Source organism: Suricata suricatta, chromosome 1, assembly GCF_006229205.1.
Source record: "Suricata suricatta isolate VVHF042 chromosome 1, meerkat_22Aug2017_6uvM2_HiC, whole genome shotgun sequence".
Taxonomy (NCBI): domain Eukaryota; kingdom Metazoa; phylum Chordata; class Mammalia; order Carnivora; family Herpestidae; genus Suricata; species Suricata suricatta.
Window position 1 is genome coordinate 156,629,945 of NC_043700.1, and position 23,576 is coordinate 156,653,520.

Sequence of the window (23,576 nt, forward strand, 5' to 3'; positions counted from 1 at the left end):
GGCTGTGTGGAATAGGTGACCCCTGCAGAGCTCTCCCAACAGCAGGATCTGTTTTGGGTTTTGTTGTTGTATTATTATAGGCAGCATCTGGTACATTTCTAATTGGCAGAATCGCCTTAGGATGGAAGAAGTCAGTGTTGGTCAAACCCTGAAAGTGAGTTAGAATGAAAAGAAGTACTTTTGTTGGGGGAGGGGTATTATTTTTGCTCTTCAACTGCTTATTCTATTAGTATAGAAATACATCCAAGTGCATTGATGCGTATATAACATTTAAGTTGACTTAGTTTTTGTCCCTCCTCCAAATCTCGACATAAAAACAAGAAATAGGCTGTCACAAGGTTGTTTATTTAATCTTTACAGTTTTCTAAATCTTTTTCTTTAAATTTTTAATTTTTTATTATAGTTTATTTGTCAAGTCGGTTTCCATATAACACCCAGTGCTCATCCCAACAAGTGCCTTCCTCCACGCCCTTCACCCATTTTGCTCTCTCCCCCACCTCCATCAACCCTCAGTTTGTTCTCAGTATCTGAGAGTCTCTTACAGTTTGCCTCTCTCCCTCTCCTTAACTATTTTTTTTTCCCTTCCCCTCCTCTATGGTCCTCTGTTAAGTTTCTCCTGTTCCATATATGAGTGAAAACATATGGTATGTCTTTCTCCGCTACAGTTTTCTAAATCTTAAGCATGTTTTAATAAATCATGATTATTATTTACTTTCATTCCATCTTTCTTGAACATGTGTAATATTTTTAACTGTTGACCATCAGGCTGATGGAAAAGGACCACTGACTTTAATCACATTCTGGGCTCTCATTCAGATGCATATCCGAAGAGTGAGATGATTTATACCTGGACAAAAGGTCCTGAGAAATCAGTGGAAGTTCCAAAGGAGTCTTCCAGCTTAGTCCAATATGACTTGATTGGGCAAACTGTATCAAGTGAAACTATCAAGTCCATTACGGGTGAGATGTTTAATGATTAAAGTCAATATGCTACTTGGCATTCATTCTCGAGCCTGCAAGTGAGATTAAAAACAGATTCTGGGATTTGAGTCTTCTGAATTCTGGGCTTCAGAGTCTGAAAATAAGTCTACTGTTTCCTAAATAACTTTCTTAATGTGTTGCTTTCATATATAATATTAAAAGTACTTATCAACAGCCACTAGAAATCTTACAGTTTGTTTGCCTTATTAGCTTGTCTAAATGCCCATACTTGAACTCAGGGATGTTAAATATGGCTCTATGTTATAACGTTTCTCTTGGTATTTTTCTTTATATGTATAACAGTTAGAAATATAGCTCTTTCTGAAAAATAAGGCAGTAAGGCAGCCTCTCCCAAAGCATGGACACACATATAGTGTATATCTGTGTATTTCAATTCTTTCTAAAATTAAGCTCCATGTTTTCAAATGTGTATTTCTATTTTTTCTACCAATTTTCTATAAAAGTTAGGTCTAAATTATGCTCTTATAAAAATGCTGAAATTGAATGATAATTGCTTTTGCAGTACTGGACCTTTAAAATAGGAAGTACTGCAAGAAGTTTTTAAAAAGTTATAGCTTAATCTATTAAATTGCTTAATCACCATACAGAACAAAAGCGTTTCCTTGCGTAATGATGTTCAGTGTCATTTTTCCCCTAGTTAGGAACTATATATTTCTGTTTGCTTGCTATGCACAACAGGTAATTCTTTGTCTAGAATACTATTTTTAGTCTGAAATATGATTATGAATTCATTGACTAATTGCCTGTGTAACCGATAATACATTGTCCTCATGTTCTATTTGTAGGTGAATATGTTGTTATGACAGTTTACTTCCACCTCAGACGGAAGATGGGTTACTTTATGATTCAGACATATATTCCATGTATTATGACAGTGATTCTTTCTCAAGTTTCATTCTGGATAAACAAGGAATCAGTTCCAGCTAGGACTGTATTTGGTAATTGCAATTCATTTCTTGGGTATTTCTTGTTCACATTATATTTTGATTATGATTCATAAGAAGAGCTCTTAGGCATTTTTTTTCTAAGAAAATATTAAACAGTAATATATAAACCTGTATTGAGAAAAGAATCACATAAGCTTTCAATTTTACCCAGTCAAGATGAGTAAGGTTGGAGGAGGTATGGGCAGACCATCCCTTCCTTTGGGGCCCTATCAGATTTCTCTTATTGAGACCAGCAAAGGAATACCAAGTGTGAAACTGGATATGATTTCACTTTGGGTGATATTCTTGGGCTCCTACTTTAATGTTGTGTAATTGAATTAAAATTATATCTAGGTGTTAAATGAAATGCACTCGGAACTTACAATAAAACAAAAAAGTCATGGCTGAATGAATATGAAAGCCTTTGAAAAATTTGCCTTTTAATGAAGAGGAACAAAATGCAAGTGGTTTAAATGCATTGAGTTGGATGGTATTATATGCTTAGTTTATAAGCTTATTGTTATGTTCTAGTTACATTCTTTTTCTGAACACACCACATTTTCTTCTCTTTGTTTTTTATAGTGGCTTCCAATATATCATATTCTAAGCGATATGAAGTCCAGAACACATCAATTTTAAATTTTATAGCTGTTCATAAGTCTTCTACATGTCAGCCATGCTTTTAAATAATATACTTAGTTATAATGTTATTTATTTAATTTAACAAATTTCTCTATTCTTTTCCTATTGATTGTGAGTAGCAAAAGCATTCAGTAGCAGGATAAGAAGGAAAATGTTCCCAGTTGCTCTGGACGGGAGGTAAAGTCCTCACAAGAGGTGTCAATCTCCCTTTGCTTTTTCTAGTTGTAGGATCAAAGCCATGGTAGAATATCCCTGATTATATAAGAGCTGAAGGGATGGATGGTGGTGAGAGAAAACTGGGGGAAGGAGGAACTTCTCATCTCACTTCCCCATCCTTACAGAGGACTGATCAGGTGTCTTAGTGTCCTCAATACACCTGAATGTGAGGACGTTGCACCCTCCTTCCTTTAATCTTAGGTTTACCCAAGAACCCTACTGGGGAAACCACTACATAAGGGTCACTGCTGGGGGCAGGGTATGACCCCAGGAGGGCAGTGAGCAGATATCATGGCATTGCCTACTTCATAGAGTTGTGAAGTTTCAATTAAAGAATAAATCCACTTTGCAAGTATTGAATAAATTTTCCCTATTAAAAATGGGTGTAAAAATGAAAGAGAAAATCACAAGTCTAAGCTTTGCACCCTAAAAGGTTGGGGTTTGAAACCGGAACCTGGCACTTATTTTCTCCATCCATATACATGTCCGTCCCAATACATCTCCCCTTCATAGACTAGTGAGGATTTAAATTTATGTGCAGTGCTCATCACAAGGCATATGGTGCACTCAGTACACATTAGTTACTCTCTCTTATACTTCTCTGATAGAAGGGAGACTTGTTTTGTTCTCACTTGATTTCCTTGATAGTTAGTTGCTTCTTTAAGAAAACATATATTGTTCTAGTGTGTCCATACCAGGCACGCTAAGTCCTTTATGCTCATTATCTCATTTAGTGCCCATACTAATCTTGGGTCTTTCCATGTCATGTTGAGTCACCCTGACTGGCAAGAAGGGCCTGCTGAAGCTGAACATCAGACCAAAGTTCTTTAACTTTCCCTGACACCAATAATATCAATATTTAAGGAACCGTTATCATTGATAATAAAAATGGACTCACTTGTACACATATCCTCATCTTTTTCTGTGGTCTTAAGGAACATCTAGAACAGAAAATACTGACCCATCATTTGTGCATCTGATGACGGTGTAATAGTGTCTTAATACAGATTGGGCAGCCAGGCAGCCTAGGTTCTAACCACAAGGTCTGCCACGGATTTGCTGACAACCCTCAGTGAGTTACTTCTGCTCTTTTCCTCATGTGTTACAACAGGATGAATGGTTGTACCTACTTCATAGGGTTGCTATGAGGATTAAGTGAATTAATTTGGATAAAGGACTCAGGACAATGCCTATCACACAATACCTTTTATTTAAGTGTTTATTATTATAAGCCCACCTTACCATCTACCTCATTTGAGAACCACAATACAAAAGTCCTCTGTATTTTATATTTCTTGTGATTGTTTGATAAGCTTTGAATGATTTTTTGGTTGAATACAAACTAGTAGCCACTGTACGGTCTCACTTATCCCTAAATAATAGAAATCGTCAGTGATGAGGAGAAGGATAACATTGATTACAGCTGTATCCACCCAACATTTCCTACAGATTTCTTGATAATACAGACAGTGTAAGGAAATTAAGTAGCATGTAGTAAGGATACTGCTAATACTGTTACTAATGATGATAAGATTTGCCATCTTGTTTAATCTTCACTGTAGGTCAGCAAGGTAGGTGTTATTAATTTTTCATGGATGAGCAACAGCAAAAAAAAAAAAAACCCTCGAAATCAAGAAACTTGTATAAAGTCACATACGTGTAAGTTATGGACCCAGGACAACTTCTGTCTAACTTTGAGAACTCTGCCATTTCTACTCTGTCATTCTGTCTTCACAGGAAGTATGATGGAGTATTCCAGAGCTACTAAGTGAGATAGTGTGGATGTGTGCTGAAGATAATTTGTGGGTAGCTTTTTCCATTTGAACTGTGACATTTGTCTGTCTTGTGCTCATGTGCCAAGATGTTGGTTTTGATTGACCAGTGAAATTATGCACAATAATTAAGTCTTCAGATGCCTAACATGTGTCAGAATGGTAATTATTAAATTGTTCATTGAGGCACTGAGATGGTATTTCCCCAAGGAAATTAAGTTTATAATATTTGAGGAGTATTAGCAATCTATGTCAAATGAGATTCAAGAAAAAAATTAATTCTGGACTAGTATTTTTTCCCCTAATTTTCATTTCCCTCTTCACTCAGGGAGAGAATTTGCTGGGTCACAGTATCACTAGAGATCATGCAAAAACAAACTCCTCCCTCAAAAAAATTAATTAGTGTAAATATGAGAAGCAGAGTGTGCTAAATTCTCTCCAAAGGCCTTCTATCCACAAAGTTGTATGCCTTTAAGTCTTCTAATTATTCCAGTAGAGTAAAATGTTAAACCCAAGTAAATGCCAGCTGGCATGTCTAAATCATTACTAGTTCATTTTCTTGGAGTGGCCAGCCAAAAATTTACTCTTGTGCACAGTCTTAGCCCACTCTTCCACGTCCTCTCCCAGCTCCGGGGCCAGCCAATATGGTATATATCCAGCATTATAAAAGCAGGTACTGGCATCAATACTCGAATGTGTCAAAAAAAATTTCTATGCTTGTTGAAATGTTTTCAGGGTAGTTGCCAGCAAAGCCATCTAGACAGATGCACTGTCTTCCTAGATGCAGAGGAAGCATGGCTTCTTATCCGAACGGTTGGCTTCTGTTTGCTATTCTTTTAGTATTTATTTAACCAAATGCTCTGCCTAAAAACAGCTGTAATAAGCACATTCCTGTCATGCTAGTGCTTTCTTTAAATTTGATCACAAGGCAGACGGAACTCTTTAATGTCTAAAGAAAAGGATGGCAACATCAAACACTTAGCCAATTGTTTATGCAGGCTACAGTCAGAAAATATGAACAATAATATCATAAACCCTTCAAGGGCTAGTGTACAAACTCTAAAATCAAATTTACTCAAATCAGTGAAAAAAGGAATGGAATGTAACCACATATCCAGGATTTTTTTCATTTATGTCTAGAGCGTAATTTAATATCTTCTCGAAACTGGTGATCTACCTTCCTTAACGATCAGAAAGTAATTTTGGGATTCATGGTTCAATAATTGCATCAATATCCTACTTACTTAGCATTAACAAAGGAATTTCTTTATATGATAGCAGGAGAAGATGAAGACCATTACTTCAGGTCTGTGAGAGAAATTGTTTTAGTACAAAAAAATTGTTCAAAGTGATGTGGGAAATCCCAAATTGCTTATACTTGAGCTTTAGTTTTCCTTTTTGGTTATCACATGCTGTATGGAATTTTCAGAGTTCTGAGTAATATTCTTATTTCTGCACTGTTCATATTTTATTTCCAAGTGCTTTCAGCATAATTTTTAGTAGAGGAAATAAGGAAGTTGTAGAACATTTTTGAATTCTTAATAGACTATTAAGCTTAAATTTTTATGAATAAGAAGAAAAACTTCGATTTATCTTCAAACTTTGTAGCTAACACTTTAAAAATTAATTTATTTCTCACAGACAGCATGGGAAAGCTGCCATTTTTTTTCTGAGATTCAAAATGGAGGCCTAAAAGTTCAAAGGTCTCTTTCTGAAATGAAGTCCAATAAAGTCACAATACTCCATTTTCTAGCTATTTCAATGTCTCCCTATTTCACCTAGCAAACATTTTAAAATCTGTTTTAGACTAATAAAATTCCTTTAAAAAATCACAATTATTTTTTTGGAAAGGGAATACAACAAGTTCAAATTTCTTTCTTTGCTTATGGAATATTTTAAAAAATTTTTAATTGTATACTGTACAATAGCTTTAATTTTTTATGCTCTGAAATTGGCAATTCAGAGGGACTAGAGAAAAGATGGATTAGTGATGAGGTGAAAAAATGAGTTTTTATTTCTTATGCATCTCTCATGTATCCAGCATTGTATGAAGTATGTTAAATCCTGAAGAAATGTTAGACATTTCTGCCCTCAAGAAAACTACACTAAATCAAGTTATGGGAGCAAGCTTACATACATGGAATAATTAGGAAACAAGGCAGAATATAATTAAATGTGCTGAGTTGAGGAGACAACATAGTTTCTAAGTTCAAATAATATCATTCCTTTATTGCATAGAATTCACTATTTCTTCAGTTTGACATATCTTATTTGGCTTTCAACTGAGGATTGACATGGATGGGAATATATAGTTTAGATGTCTCCATCATCATCATCATCCTTCTCATCCCCAAACATCTGTCTGTGTCAGTTCAGGAGCTATTCTGAGCATTATACAGAATGAGTTTAAACAGATATAGTAAATTATAATAGAAATTTCCAAGCTTAACTAGATAACATAGATTAAAGATACAGATAGACAAAGATGCAAAAAGAGACAACTATTAGCTTCTTTAAATAATGCATTTCTCTATAGTTTCAGTGGCAAGCAGAATTTTTATACTGAGAGTGGGGATTAACCTTTTTTTCAGGTTGAGGAGAAGGCTTTCCTGGAAATGATATGCTTTGATGAAACCCTATTTATGAAAGAGAAGTACCTTGTTCTTACTGCAAAGATTTTCCTGCTTACCACGAACTGATGCATGGTAGAAGACCAATATTTTTAAAACCAAATTATTCTAGAAATCGACTTTTCCAGAAATCTACCTTTATTGCTTTTTATAAATTAAGCTCTTTCACAACTAGATTATTATTATTTTCTTATTATCTTAATTTGATAAATAATATGCACTTAAAGATTATAAATACCTATAATTCATGTTTTTTTCTGGTAATGATTCTCAATAGCAATGGTCCATATCTATCCCTTTAATTCTGATGCTCCAAATTACAGTGCTATCAATTTCTCACTCCCGGTTGAAAATAAGCACTTCAATAAGTCACACTTCCTGACGTCCTCAGGTATGCTGGCTCAGATACTAATGCCAATCCAATATATGATAGTGCCTTATATATTTGTAGTCTTTGTAGCAAACCCAATAGGTAAGTATCAACTGAAGCCCAGTTTTCCTTACTCAATCCAGGTGGCACTGAGCCAATTATTAGTAGAGGCAGGATTTTAACTATATCTGTCTCTTACTCAAACACCGGTGCCAATTCGCTGAACCACTAGGATTTGAATCTTCCACCAAAGATGGTTTGGTTTGAGATAATTGTAAACTTTGTAACCCTTACCCCACCGAATCCCTAGGTTTGTTGATGTGTTGGTTTGTTTGCATAGAAATAATGGTAAAGTATTTTGTCTCTTTGCTCTTTTGCTTTTGAAGGAATAACCACAGTCCTCACCATGACCACACTGAGCATCAGTGCACGGCATTCTTTGCCCAAAGTGTCCTATGCTACAGCCATGGATTGGTTTATAGCTGTCTGCTTTGCTTTCGTATTTTCCGCACTTATTGAGTTTGCTGCTGTCAATTATTTTACCAATATTCAAATGGAAAAAGCCAAAAAGAAGTCATCAAAAGCCCCGCAGGAGACCCCGGCTGCTCCAGTGCTGAAAGAAAAGCGTCCTGAAACTCCTCTGCAGGTATTTGACTTAATCTCCTTCCATTTAAGATTTCAGCTTTTTGGTCAGATTTGCATTGCCAGGGGAAAAACTGAGAATTTGAAAATCTTAATAACACTTTGTAAGTCATGTAAAGTCTGGAAAAATATAAAATAATGATTGTACATTTCAACTTTAGCACAGTGATTAATGGTCTAAAAATCAAATAGTTTTGGATGAGCTAGATTTACAGAGAGCTAGTTGTTTGAAACTTTCTATCAGAATTAAAAGATTTCGACACAAGAGAGACCTAATGGAGAACCAGGGGGAACGGAGGAGGGAGAGACAGTTGGGGAGAGAGAGGGATGCAGAACTTGAGAGACTACTGAATGCTGAGAATGAACTGAGGGTTGCGGGGGAGGGGGAAGGGAGGGAAGAGAGGTGGTGGTGATGGTGGAGGGCACTTAAGGGGAAGAGCACTGGGTGTTGTATGGAAAACAATTTGACAATAAAATATTTTAAAAAAATAAATAAAAACGCTTAAACCACACACAAAAAAAAGATTTCGACAGGTAAAATCTTATGTATACTAAGAGGAACCTGTGGATATCTTTGAGTGGGTTGAGAAGGCATTTTGGTAGAGTTCATTGAACAAAATAAAGCAGTTGTTCTTAACATGATCTCACATTTAGAACTATCCCATGGGGCTGGATGCGGCCTGAGCCCTTGTATTAAAGAAGAAAATAAAACCAATAAACAAGAACACCCATAGCTGTAGTCGATGTACGCCAAAGATGAAGAACTATGGAGCTTACATTTATGTATGTAGAAAGAGGAGAGGGAGACAGATGATTTAAAATAGCAAAATAGGGGTGCCTGCACAGCTCAGTTGGTTAAGCATCCGACTTCAGCCTAAGACTTGATCTTCTGGTCCTCTCTGTGGTCTGTGAGTTCAAGCCCGGCGTTGGGTCCTGTGCTGACAGCGGAGTCTCCTTTAGATTCTGTCTCCCTCTCTCCCTCCACCTTCCTCGCTCATGCTCTTTGTTTGTCTGTCTCTCAAAAATGTATAAACATTAAAACTTTTAAAAAAAGCATAAATAGTAAAACATGCGGCATATTAGATGCTGACAGTACTGCGATAGTGCGGAAACACCTAAGAGGAAGAAAACTTGTGGGAGGGCTGGGGTACCATTCAGAAGTCAGGTGCTCGGGAGAGTCCTCTGCAGGAAGGAAGATGGCCTTAGAACAAATTAGGGTCAGGGGTCACTTTGGCAGGAATTAACTGGTGAAGTTTCAACAATCTATACCTCCTACCAAGGTCTGCGCACTGGTTCTCTAAGAATGGTGTGTGAGCAGGTAGAGAAATTATTGCCCTTTCCATTAGGCCAATTTAAATAGTTTCCATTTTCCTTTAGAGTAACCCATATTGCAAGATTTTCAAAACCATTGGAATGGATTTTGTACTGTTTTCAGTTAAAAAATTGATTATCTGCAGTTTTAGTCCTTTCCCATTACGCATGGGTACCTTTATGCCATCTCTGCCTTTTACTGTCATTTTAGTTGCTTTGCTCTCTTGTATTGAGGCCTTGATAGAAAAATTATATTTACTATTCTTTTCAAAAAAATTAAGTCTTGGATATTTATTTATTTATTTATTAACAGTTTCTGTGGTCTAATTGTTGATTCACGATTTATTTCATTTCCATCTTTTTGTAGGTTAATTATGTTACTCTTTCTAGTTTCTTGGTTATTTCTTAGTAATCTGTTTTCACTGTTTCTTCTTTAATAATAGTTTCCTTTGTTGCAATGAGCTGTATTGCATATAGCCTTGCTCATAGTTAATAACTTTTGGTATATATTACCATAATTATTTCCAAAATATTCTACAATTACATGACTGCTTTTCTCTATAATATTTGAAAGATAATATTAAAATTTACAAAGTGGAATTGGTTCATTTATTTAGCTCCACTGTTTATTGCTAGTTTTATCACACTGTGTTCAGAAATGTTACCTGTATAAACGTAAATGTTATCATACTTCCATTGTGTTCTGAATTGTGCTAAAAGCTTATAAATGTTTGATGGCAATTTGAAAGAAGTTGATTTAGTTATTAAATCAATTTTACTTAAAACATTATTATTTCATTTGCCTAAGAAATCACCTCTTGTCTTCTTGATTTTTCAAATACTAAGAAAGACACAAACAATTCTCCCACTACTATGAGGTTGTGATAAATTTCTTTTTGCATTTTAACATTTTTTGTTTTGTACACTTTGATGCTCTGATAGTCAACATGTAAATATTCATATCTGCTCTATTTTTGTATCAATATATGTATTTTTGGTCCCATATAATAACTTTTCCTTTGAATATTATTTGGTCTGATTTCAATATTTTTTGTGTTTTTTCTTAATATTAGCCTTTGTTATATATTGCTAAGTTCCTTACTTTTTATTTTTTTATGTACTTTGGAAACTATATATCATATCTTTATATAACGAGTGGTTAATTTTGTTTTAAAACAACGTATTTCTACTGATGATTTTCTAATAATGTTCAAAACATAAAACATTCTGACTCTCTCATGTAGTTGTTAATTTCCACCTGCCCCAGGGTTGCTCAGGTCCAGAGATTCTGGATTTGGAGACATATTTTATGTACATAATTTTTATATTTGTGGTGAGTTGGTTTCGTTCCTTTCATTTTTGCAAAGTGAACTTACACTAGTGCTGTAATGGAATATTATAAATACTTAAAAGTACCACTTAATCAGAATCCAACTATTTTGCAGAATTTACAAAGGTGGGAAGAAAACCAATAATCTTCTCTTTGTTCCTTTAAACATATCACTTGGCTGGAGTAGTTGTCATTGCCAGTAAATGCTTGGTTGAGCACATACGCTTGGCTATGTCTACTCTGATTCAGTAACTCCTCTTGGCAGGACGGGTCATAACCTGTGTGCATATGACATAACCATAGTCGAGAAGATTAAATTTGTTTTTGAGAGCATAGAGTCATAGTATTTAAAGGTTGTGAAGGAAATCTGGTCAAAATATGCATCATAGGCTCCCTGTCCTCTACAATATATGACTGTTTATGTTTGATAACCCAGATCTCCACAGCAGTTTACCTGAGGAATATCTGTGTTCCAAAGACAGTGATTAATGGGCTAGCCCATCCTCCTAACTCCAGATTGCTGCCAGAGCATAGCTGGAATTGGATTGTCAGTTGTCATTGAATGGCTTTAGTATCAAGTTCAACTTTGAAGGTTGAAAACACATTAAAGTTGAGAGAAAGAGAGAGAGGGAGAAGAAAATTTAGGAGGGGAAAGAATATGTTAAGAGTAAAATTTTAAAATATATCATTGGAAGGAAATATTCTAAAAATATATAAGGTTTGGTGTTTCAGTAGAAATTCTAATCAGACAGCTGAAATTTGCTTATTCAAATATGTATTCCAACTTGTATGACTGTTTACTTATTCAAATGATGCTGCCTTTGTTTAAAATGTGCTTGAACTCCTTATTTGGAATTGGCCTCAGATACTACATGACCTTTGGTAATTCAGTCCTTTGGGTAAGGTCACTAGTGGTTTGATTCATTGTCACCATATGTGTCCCATGGCCAGTTAACGGCCTGGCAGAGATGTATGGTGACCACTTCTATTTTGGGGGAATTGGAAAGCGTATGGTTTATGGAATATTCATGAAGCAAGGAGAAAAGGCTGGCAGAATCTAAGGGCAGCTATGGGCAGCTTGAATGTGTCTTTGGGCACCTCAAGAGGCAAAACAGCTGTTATGCATCTCTTACCCTAATTCTGCCCTTGATTCTGTCCTTCCAGTATTTGAGTTGCACTTCATTGTTGTGGTTGTGCACTTTCATATCCTTACTACTTCTTAGAGTATCTACTCTATGATGCAGGTGATTTGAATTAATAGGATGGCTTAGAAATAACTATAAAAAGAGAAGATTTCTTAAAATCATATTTTAAAAATTCATTTGAAAATATCTCCTGTAGTCCTTGTTCAGTTAGAAAGTATGCATTTATAAGTATATGTTGTATCTTGTGAAAAAATCCAATGCTCTAATGACTAAAATTAGTTCAGCTTTTAAATTGTGTCAGGTCTTATGTGATATGCTTTACATGTGTTACTTAATTTCAAGATCATGGTAACTAATTTTCAAATAAAGGAACCATGGCTCATAGTTGTTAAGTGATGTAGTCAAGAAATGGTAAACCAATATTTAGATTAATTCAGCTGTTATCGGAATGTAAAACTTGTTCTCTTTTATTAAAACTGTTTCACAGTATTTAATTTATGATACACTTATGAATAATAGTCATTAGAATGTAAATATTATATGTGCACATAAAATAATCAGCCCAATAGTCTTTTGTTCACATTTCTATGAATAAATAACAATAGAAAAATATTCTGAATGCTTTATACATGTAAATGACTAGAACTTTTACAGATATTGCATACATAACTTAATTTTAAAAACTTATAAAATGTGTCCTCTTGTAATCCATATTTTACCAATAAAAAAAAAATTGATAGGGATCAAGTGATCTTCCCCAAATCATTTATCTGGTAAATTGCAGGGCTGGGCCAACAAAACCCATACTTTTAAGCCTAAAACCTTAATGATGGATTAGAAATGTTGAGTAATGGAAATGGAGGATGAGATGGTGGTGGCATCATTCACTAGAACGGAGAAGAGCAGTGAGCCACATTTAATGAAGAAGCTAAATTAGTTCAAGTGTAGATACTGGCAATTCCCATAGAAGGGCATTGTTTCCCTTCATACAATAATGATTTTTCTGTTTTTAAGTTGCAGCATACCTTTCACTTCCCAAATACTCGATTTCCTTGTTTCCTTAACACTGAAACTATTTTTCATGGACTTTTCATAGATTCTTACCAGGATATTTTTTAAATATAGTTTTAATGTATTTATTTTGAGAGAGAGAGAGTGAGGAAGGGAGGGGCAGAGAGAGAGGGGGACAGAATCTCATGCAGGCTCTGTGCTGTCAGTGCAGAGCATGATGTGGGGCATCAGATCCCACGATGTGGGGCATGAACTGTGAGATGATTAACTGAGCTGAGACCAAGACCCAGATGTTCAACTGACTGAGCCACCCAAGAGTCCCTCTTACAAAGATATTATAAAATTAAAGAGCAATTTGCTCTGCTTAAGTCTTAGAGAAAAAGAAGATATAAAAAATAAATAATTGAAGGTTCCTCTTGGATTCAATAATTTAAGTGCACTCATGAAGAATCTCCTTTTTACTACCTATTTTTCAAAGTCAAACTCAAACCATATTTCCCACATGTGTATCTCATTCTCACTGAACCCAGGGATCTCAAGGACATGGTCTCAAGGATCCACATTTAAAAACTGGGGATGATCATAGAACTTATTGAAAGGCTTATCATGAGGGTTAAATAACATCACACATGTAAAGTACATAGTGTGACCTTAATGCCTAGTAAATAATTGTGTGATTATTATTATCCTTTATTTCTTGAAGCATCTTCAACATATAAAATATATATCATAAAATTCATCATTTATAATATACTAAAGTATTTTGCATTAGTAAATTGTTTCATATGTGATTGCTATATTTACCTACCATAGATGGTGAGCTCCTTAATAAAATTGATTGTGGCTTTATTCTATTTTCTCACACAACACAGACCATGGTGCTTAGAAATTACAGTTTACTGATGGATTATAAGGAGTCCAACTATAAGCATCATACAATGGGAATTGTGGTGCCTCTGAAATTATATATTTATCAGCCACATCCAAAAACATTTGTATTTATGTAAAGGTCTTTCTCACCAGAGCCAACGTGAACATCAAATAGATGTTAGTAGCGAGCTAGAGCCCAGTCACTGTGAGCATCTAGAACAACAGATATTCAGTCTTAGCATTCTGAGATGCACTTGTCAACAGTGGAACTTACCTAGTGGGCAGCAATAGAGAACTAAGGGGGACTCTTTGAAAAAAAAATAACACAACAAAAAGCTCAGTAAATCTACAAGTGCAACTGTGCATTAAGAGGAGAGCATTGGAGCACTTAGGTGGCTCAGCCAGTTAAGCATCTGACTTCAGCTGAGGTCATGCTCTCACGATTCATGGGTTTGAACCTCGTGTCGGACTCTGCTGACAGCTCAGAGCCTGGAGCCTACTTCAGGTTCTGTGTCTCCCTCTCTCTTCTGCCCCTCACCCACTTGCACTCTGTTTCTTTCTTTCTCTCTCAAAAATAAATAAAACAGTTAAAAAAATTTTTTAAAAAGGAAAGCACTATTTGTTGTCCTTTGGTCATTTTAGCCATACCATTTACTCACATGTCAATGACTATTAGCAACATCAGTGTTAAATACAATGATTTCCTAGTGGTTGGTAATACACAGCTTCATTTCATTGCAACAGGGTGTACAAACTAGGTCAGTTTCAGACTTTCATTTTAATCATTCTCAAAACTTGTCTTAGAAATGCTGTTCTTTAAATAGTTTCAGCTAACATGCAAAAAACCATTCATTTTTCCATTTGTCCATATTTCTTTCATGTCTTAACTTAGTTTAAAGTTTCCTTGGCAGTTCAAGAAAGGACATGAAGCAGCGCTGTCAGTTCACTTGACATTTACGTATGTTCGTGACACTAGTTTAATGACATTCTTTAAATCTTATAGAAATTGTACCTCCCCAAGCCCATACCTCATTCGGTACAGGATGTTCTGTAGTTAGTAATTCTCTTTAGGCAATGAGTCATTGCTTAATTGCACAATTACTAAACTGTATGATTTATTTTCAAGAATAACAGAATTTTGTTTCATCTCAGCCATTTTTTTTTTTTAATCTTTTCGTTTGGTTACATGTCTTGTGCAGATTCATGAGAAACTGTCTTGTTGCTAACCCTTGAGAACAAATCTAGTTATTTAAAAGCATTTACTAAGCAACTGCAAGGCACAGTCCCCATGCAGGGCACAGAGGATTCAAAGACAAAGGCTGGGAGTGTTGTCTGGTGAAGGAGAGAGGCTGTTAGTCTTGTGAGTTAGTAGCATATTCAGTATATAGAAGTGTGGTCTGAGTCCTGGTTTTAGAGTAATACATGCATACTTTTAGTAGTGGAAACTTACCCTCAAGTCTCCGCGGCTACCTTAGACCTATCTGCTGAAATACCAATCTCTATCTATATTCAATTCCATATTGGGAGCCTATTATATTTATAAAAATATTTATGGAATACCTATTAAGTGTCAGTATGCTGGGAATACTATACTCACTCCCTTCATAGATATGAGAATAGTAGGGAAGGTCAACATTCAATGATTAATTTCAAATAATTAAATATTGATTAACGTACAAAATGCTGTGAAGGAGACATAGAGAGGTAAAGATAAGTTACATCAGAGATAATTAAGCTACAACTTCACATTATTTTTTGAAATGCAAAAAGTGGCAAGTTCAGGGACATCATTCAAAATGACAAATGGAAGAGAAGCAACCAGTTTTAGTAGCTCATTTAAACTATATTGTGCATATTTTGGTGACTATTGGTAATAATCACATGGGAAGAAAAATGCCAACAGTAGCAGCATAATTAAAAATGTAGTCTGTGTATTCCTCCAGAATGGGATATGCCATAACTTGAATGCTGCATTAGGAAAGCTAGATATATTAGCTTGCGTTCAAGGAAAGAATAAGGCATCTTATAATCCTAGTGTAATACAGTGTAGGGGGTGTGTGTGTGTCTATGTGTGTGGTATAGATACAGATTAATAGTAAGTCCGTTTTTTTATTTTCGTGTATTCTATGTTTACAAATATCATGGCAAAGGAAGGGGCTGTGAAGTGTATTTATATATAACAGAATTTGGAGAGGTAGCTTGTCATTACCATGATCATCATCATTTTTTTAATATTCTATAATGTACTATATAGATGTGTGTTTATATATATGCATATTGTACATATATATACACCATATATGTGTGTACATGTATAATATGTAGTGAAAGTTATACACATGTTAGCTCTAATTTCTACAATGAGCCCCTGCATGAATTGTTGTGTTGTTACACACATAATTTTGTGGCTGAGGAAAGTAAGCCTCAGTGACGTGTTTTTGGACACTTTCAAATGCATGGGGCCTCCTCTCGCTAGAGAAAATAAGGAGGTATTGAGGGATTTTGTCTCTACTCTCAGGTTTCCAATGTAGTTTTAATAACACAACCCAATATTTGGGATTGCACTTCTCTGTTAGAGGAATGAGTTAGGCAAGATAATATCTAAATTTCCTTCTAATTGAGAAATCTGTGTTACTACAAACTCACTCACTCTCTATCCCTAATGCAAGCTTGCATCATACTCTTTAACATGTGCTTACTTCCCTAAAACTGAATAGAAGAAGGGTAATTCTTTTTGGGTTCACTGGGTCCAATCAAATTAAATATTCAAGTATTTTATGCTCACCTATCATACCATTCCAATGGCAATAAAAGCATCAACTGATACTATGTTACCAAGTGCCAGAGAGTATTATAAGCATTTTACATATATTAGCTCATATGACTGTCACAGCAGTCCTGTCTAATCTTCATCCCATCTGACAGATGAGGAAATTGAAGCACAGAGAGGCCTAAGCGATTTGTCCAAAATCATACTGCTGCTAAGTAACCAAGCCAAGATTTAAGCCCAGGTTGTCTGGCTGCAAAGGGGAGGTTTACAACCACTAGGAATTGCTGTTACAGTTATAATTCGAGACCACCCCTACGGACCCTCTGCTGTGCCTCCCGCCACATCCTCACTCCCCACCCCATTCCCTGCCTTCCTGAGGGCTGTATGACTGTTCACATCTTTGAAAGGCTAAGCCATGCTTTGAAACACTATCCCATTTACAAATAAGCTCTCTCCCTTAGCTAGTAGTTTAGTTTACATAGAAGCCCAAATCACAGAGAAGTAGGCACACTCTCCAAATGCCCAGCTTTGCATAAAATACATGAAAATTTTGTCAAGGCTAAAAATGACAAATTAGTGCAGTCATTTCGACGAACTACAGAGCAGTCCATAGTTTTAGCACTTTTGACATTTCAAACCTTTAAAACATTTGAAAGTATTAGTTTTCTTTTTTTAATTTGAAATAGCCTGTCTTACACATGTATATCTTCAATGAACAATGTTTACTTAGAATATATGTTCAGAAGAATTGTTTTAAGCGTTGTAAGGAAAATTTTAAAGGAGTTCAAGAGTGAGTTTTTGCCCTAAATGAATTTATCCTCTGTCAGGTGGCAGAGTATAGTGATACAAATAATCAAGAAGAGCAAATACTCTGTAGGGATCAAGGAATGTTTTAAGAGACATCTCCAAATTTGGGAGGGCTTGGTGGGAGAACGCAGCCTACCAACGAGGTGTATTTTACCAATGGCCAGCAGATGCAGGAGAATAGCAAGGAAATGAGCTAGCTCATTCCTATAAATACCATTAGTTTTGTTTGTGATATTTATGGACTAGCCTAAGGATCATTCTGGAGTTGCTATATGATTAATAATGTATTCCTATATTACTGGAATTTTTATGACTTCTTCACTTTATTATTTCTCCAGCACTTCTGGCACAAATTTGCTAACCACCTAGCAAGTATTCGAGTAATACTTACTGATTGAATTCATTCCTCGTATATCTAAGATGTAGGCTCAGGTGCCAGGGATAGCAATATATGAAGAAACCACATATTTTCATCAGTAAAATTTTATTAAAAGGTTTTTAAATTTATTTTTATTATTTTTTAATGTTTATTTATTTGAGAGAGAGAGAACAAGCAGGGGAGGGGCAGAGGAGAGGGAGACCCAGAATCCGAAGCAGGCTCCAGGCTCTGAGCTGTCAGCACAGAGCCAACATGGGGCTCGAACTCACAAACTGTAAGATCGTGACCTGAGCCAACGTTGCACGCTCAACCAACTGAGCCACCCAGGTGCCCCTAGAAGTATTTTTTAAAATGGCATTTCAAATTTTTATTAATTTGGTGATCTTTTTCCATCTCTGTTAGTAACATGGGTGAACCCACCTTCTTCAAGAATGAAAAAAAAATCAGCTTCAAAAATTACAGCTGCTTGAAACAAATTCCCTCAATGTTTAGCTACATTTTCCAGCAAATTCTTTTCCGTAAGCTACTATGTAAGATTATTCATTCCTTCTGGTTTATTTAGCTAAGCTGCCAATTTCCCTTTTGCTATTTTGAGGGACTAATTTCTCACAACATAATATACATAGCTAAATCTCTAGCTTTTCACTCAGCCTCAGATGTTTCAGAAGTTTCAAGAATTATCAGTTTGCGTATTACTTATTTCATTTTACTTAAATGAATTAGAGGATATTATGCATAAAAATATCTTTGGTCACAGATTATTATCTATTTTGGTCAATTTAAGGAGAGGACACTTCCTACTCAAATATTATGGCATGGTATGGGTTCCTATGCTCTAGTATTTCAGATTTCACAAGATTCTTCACAATCCTAGCAATTGCCTGAATAACACATCTTATTCTTTCAGAAAGCCTCTTATAGTAGTGACCCTAAATTTTCATATTTCTCTTAGTTATTTTGCAAGGTTCTATTCTTTCTCCCTCTGTTTCTCTCTCTTGTATGTTGACTTCAATTTTGGTAACTCCAGCATCTTCATATAGATGACTAGTATGGAGTCTTATTTATTCTCCCCAGGCTCATGACTCCCAACCATGTTGTCCAGTGCATTTGGCTTCTCTCTCAAGCTCTTTCTCTCTTTTGGGGGAAGTTTGGCTAAAACAAAATTTTAGGGATACCCAGGTGTTTCAATGGATTGAGCGTCTGACTTCGGACTTCAGCTTAGGTCATGATCCAGGGGTCATGGGATCCAGCCCTGTGTTGGGTTCTGTGCTGAGGATGGAATCTGCTTAAGATTCTCTATCTTTTCTGCCCTTCTCCACCCACTCGTGTGGTCTCTTTCTTTCTAATATAAAAAGAAATTAAAAGCTTAAAAAATTACTTTTACTTGCTTTTGGTTTGACTAATTGAAAACAGTTGTGGGATGCCTGGATGGCCCAGTTGGCTAAGCCCTCAACTTTGGCTCAGGTCATGATCTTGCAGTTCACAAGTTTAAGTCCTGTATCAGGCTCTTTGCTGAGAGCTTGGAGCCTGGAGCCTGCTTTAGAGTCTTTATCTCCCTCTCTCTCTCTGCCCTCCCCCCACTCATGGTATCTCTTTCTCTCTGTGAAAAATAAACATAAGAAAAAAGAAAATAAAAGGTAAGAAAAGAAAGGAAAGGAAAAGAAAAGAAAAGAGTAAACAACTGTGAACTCCAGTGTCAGAGAAAGGGCTATCTTTAAGAGATTCAAAGAAAGGAATAGAGGTGTGAGGAGGAGGGTGTAGTTTAGTTTCTCTGATAACACTTTCTATTTTTGTCTCTATGAAAGGATTGTCTAAACCTAATCAGTTTACTGGGGACATCAAGGGGTCCTCTGAAAGTGAAAAATTGTACCATTAAAATAAAAGGAGGGCATATGAAGGAAGAGGGATCCCCATCACTTAACACATCTGTACTTTCTCTTCAGCCACATGTTTGGCACTTGAGGATTAACATTTTCAAAGAGAACTTGGCAAAAGATGGTATGGACTCTGTAACCAGGGTTGAAAGTCAACTCTTCACATAGAAAATAGGTATAGTATTGTTTCTAGGTTAATTAGCTATGAACATATGTGAACATCTGGATAGATTTTTTAAAAAGTCTTTAAGAATACAATCTTTTGGACCAATGTTTAGCACAGAGCCTGGCACCCAGTAAATGGTCATCCAATATTTGCTGACTGAGTCCATGGATAAAAGAATGAATGAAAGCAATGTGGTCTCTGCAATGTATTAATAATAATAATAGTGACAGGAAAGAGAAGTCCTAGATGACCACAATAATAAAGAAAACCCCCAGATTCCCATTCCAGTATTGCTTTTTTACTTTTTGAGGCCCACACCAAGTTTGGGGATTACTGAAGGAAATCTGCATGACTCATTTCTTGACCCAAAACTACCGGGTTTCTTTGGAAATCTCTCATATGAAGCAACTACTATCTCTGCCTTTTTTATGGTCAGTGCCTTTGACTCTTAGTCATGTTTGGGTTCCTCTGGCTACTGATACAGACAGACTACCAGATGGGAAGTGCTGCTCAACTGTGCTGTTCAGGCTGTATCTGGAACACAAGGAAATGTTCTCTGATTGGATGTGGGAGAAGGGTATAACTGATGCCCTCCTGAGAGCAGGCTTGAATGGAGAAGCTCTTAGAAAGGCATCCTGCTTGGAAGGTGAGGAGAGGCCTCGTGGAGCTTCAAAGATGCTTCCACAGAAAGTAAGCAAGAGCTGGACAACCATTTGGTAACTTGATAGGTATATTCTTAGGGCAGATCTGCCATTAAAAAATGTGGACTGGGGTGCCCAAGTGGCTCAGTTGGTTCAGCATCTGACTCTTGGTTTCAGCTCAGGTCATGATGTCAACGGTTCATGCACTGCTGACAGTGCAGATCCTGCATGAGATTCTCTCTCTCTTTCTCTGCTCCCCCCCCACCTTTCTTTCTCTCTTTTTCTCAAAATAAATAGATAAACAAACAAACAAACAAACAAACAAACATGGACAGCAGTGATGTATGGAGAAAGTGTGGGCTGAGTACTTGGTCTTTATGGCTTCCCCTTCCATGACCAAATGGGCCTGCAGTTTGTTTTGACAAAAGCCGCTTTTTATTAGGTTGAACTATATGAAAATACCATTTGTACTGGTTAAAAATGGTTTAAACAAGTCAAAAACAGTTTTTTGAAGTGAAGACGAGGCCTAGATCTGACTTAACGATTTCCTTTATCAACTTTTTCTCTTTGACAGCAAAATAGGTAATTAGAAATTGTCCTAATGATTACAGTGATTAGCCTTTTTGAATTTATTTGTTTGTTTTCAAGACAAAAATTTAGGTTGGAGCTGAGAATGTCAAAACCTTGGACCTGTACTCAGTGTGCCTGGGGCTGATGGGAACATATCCTCTGCGGGCATACTCATACTCTCAGGAGGGTTGTTTTGTTAGTTTATTTATTTTATTTTGAGTTGAAGCAGTTGAGGCTTATACAGACGCAGAGCATCAACAGGCACTGTCCCCTGTGGTTAGCTCACTTTTGCTGCTTCTGTGAGCAAGAAGCCCACTTTGCTAAAGGCTTAGCTGATCCTAAAAAATGTTAACATGCTTTCTGCTTAATGTTTGCCGATGGGCTGATCTAAAAATGCCACCAAGGAGGTTACCTATTATCCACAAAGCAAGAATACATTTTGGGACTGAAATAGATTATGGTCAATGGGGACTTGATCTGCTGACAGAAAGTTATATTAGTATCTCTGAGCAATTCATAAAAATAGAAGTAGATTTTATGTGGTAAATCCTTTTTGTTTTTTGGTTAATTAAACAAAATGAATCTCTCTTTTAGTACTTTCAGTATTTAAGTTCTTTTTCTCTTCAGCTTTTTTCCCCCACAGTGTTTCCTTATGAATTGCACTCATCTTTCAAAATTATGTAAATCATTCATTTTTTGCACATTTGCAATGGGTAATATCCTTTGTACCATAGCCAAATTTATTTTATCAAATTCATTACTAAAAATACTTTAAAGAAGGGCTTCAAAGCATATTGAGATAGAATATGGAAAGACTTAAAATCATATTTTGAATGAAACATACATATTTTTTTCCTCTGTGGTCTTCAAATTCCTAGCAAATTGGAAATTTTTATTGTTTTTTTTTTTACTTAATGTATAATGTATAAGTTGACTTTGTCCTTGTGATCTATCTAATTTAGCATTTGTTTAGGACAAAAATATCCTGGCTTGACTAAGAGACTAGATAACCACCCTAACAACAGAGCAAATGTAAAAAGCAGTTTTCTAGTAATGAAAATTTGCAAAAGGATTTAAGTTAATTATTTAAAATTATAATCTAGATATTTATTACTTTAATAGGCATTGTATAATGGGATTAAAGGTTAAAATTATAATCAATAGGGGATTTCAGAACCTCATGAGACAATTTAAGATAATTATTGGCTACAATTAACTTCCTGGTTATTATCCAGTCAGTTGCAGCTACACTACTCACAGTATTAGAAAGGCACATGAGATAGAAGAAAACAGGAGTAAAAAGGATCTTAAGTCTTTATTGGGCTGCAGTGTTGGTACAAGGTATGGGCCAATTGTTCTGTAATGGAAGATAGATCAAGAGTGTTGCTTTACTTTCAAGGATTTTGTTATTAGATGCCCTTCCTCATGGTGGGAAAACAAAACAAAACCAAGATACAGAAAGATGTAAAATTGGGAGCTGAAACATTGGGGTGAAATCTGAAGTATGAAAATGAGAAGAGAAATACTGAATGAAATGTCTTTTTTTCCATGTAGTTGCTCGCATTGCCTTCTTGTATGTTACCTTGTGTGTTACCCAAAAACTTCAATTTTGGTTTTTCTGTCAAGCCCTAATTGAGGATATCTTAAGATTTCATCATACATGTTGGTCTGAATGAGAGAATATGCCAGACTTAAATGGGGAAGAAAGAACTCTGCTGTTAGTGGGGCATTGTGGCACTCTGCTTGTTAGACCTAATTTGGCATCGCATGCTGCAGCCTGACTCATGATAGAGCTGGTCAGTTCAGAAGTAGCTACATTAAATATGTACATTATACATGTGTATTCCAGATCAATCTGCTAGCAGAATAGAGTAAGCACAATCATACACTCTCAGCAATGCAAGCAACGAGACAGAATTTTTTGCTTCTTCACTAGCTCACCATAATGTTCCTCAGTTGGAAAGCTCTCTACCGTCTGATTATTGTGTTTACTCCACGGTGTTCTTTCTTCATGTCATTAATATCTTATTTTCTGGCTGAGGTTCTCTTTATTTATGATAATTGTGTCATAGATTTCTGGAGAATAAACAAATTAGATTATTTTAATGGTTAAAATACAAACTGGATGTTCAATGGAGAGCTTATGGCTGTTTCTGATCAGTCTCATAGTGTCGGCCTAGCTAGGTTCACTATTAGAACAATCTGAAGGAGTGCGGAGAAGATAAAGACATTAACCAGAAGGCTCCTGATAAATTCATGGTTGGTGATTAAAATGACGAGAACATAGCTCCACATAGACTATGTTAGCCTTTTTAACAGCCATTCATTTGGTGCTACTATTTCCACATATGCATGCCCCATGTGAGTAGATATAACCTATAATTCACCTAGGAAACGCCCATTTATCTGGGGATAAAAAGTACCAAAAAGCTAAATTAGATGAAAGCACTTTTTGGTAATATTATATAGTGCGAACATATGTATGAATGCGCCACAATATAA

The 23,576-nt window shown here is 35.9% G+C and overlaps 1 protein-coding gene across 1 annotated transcript in view; it reads left to right on the forward strand.

Annotated features, from left to right (window-relative positions):
• GABRA4 (gamma-aminobutyric acid type A receptor alpha4 subunit) overlaps positions 1-23,576 on the forward strand; it is a 66,420-nt gene that overhangs the window by 20,752 nt on the left and 22,092 nt on the right. The window contains exons 6-8 of the mRNA XM_029932067.1: positions 817-960; positions 1,788-1,940; positions 7,945-8,204. Coding sequence (XP_029787927.1) covers positions 817-960; positions 1,788-1,940; positions 7,945-8,204 — 557 coding nt within the window. The remainder of the gene's footprint in view (positions 1-816; positions 961-1,787; positions 1,941-7,944; positions 8,205-23,576) is intronic.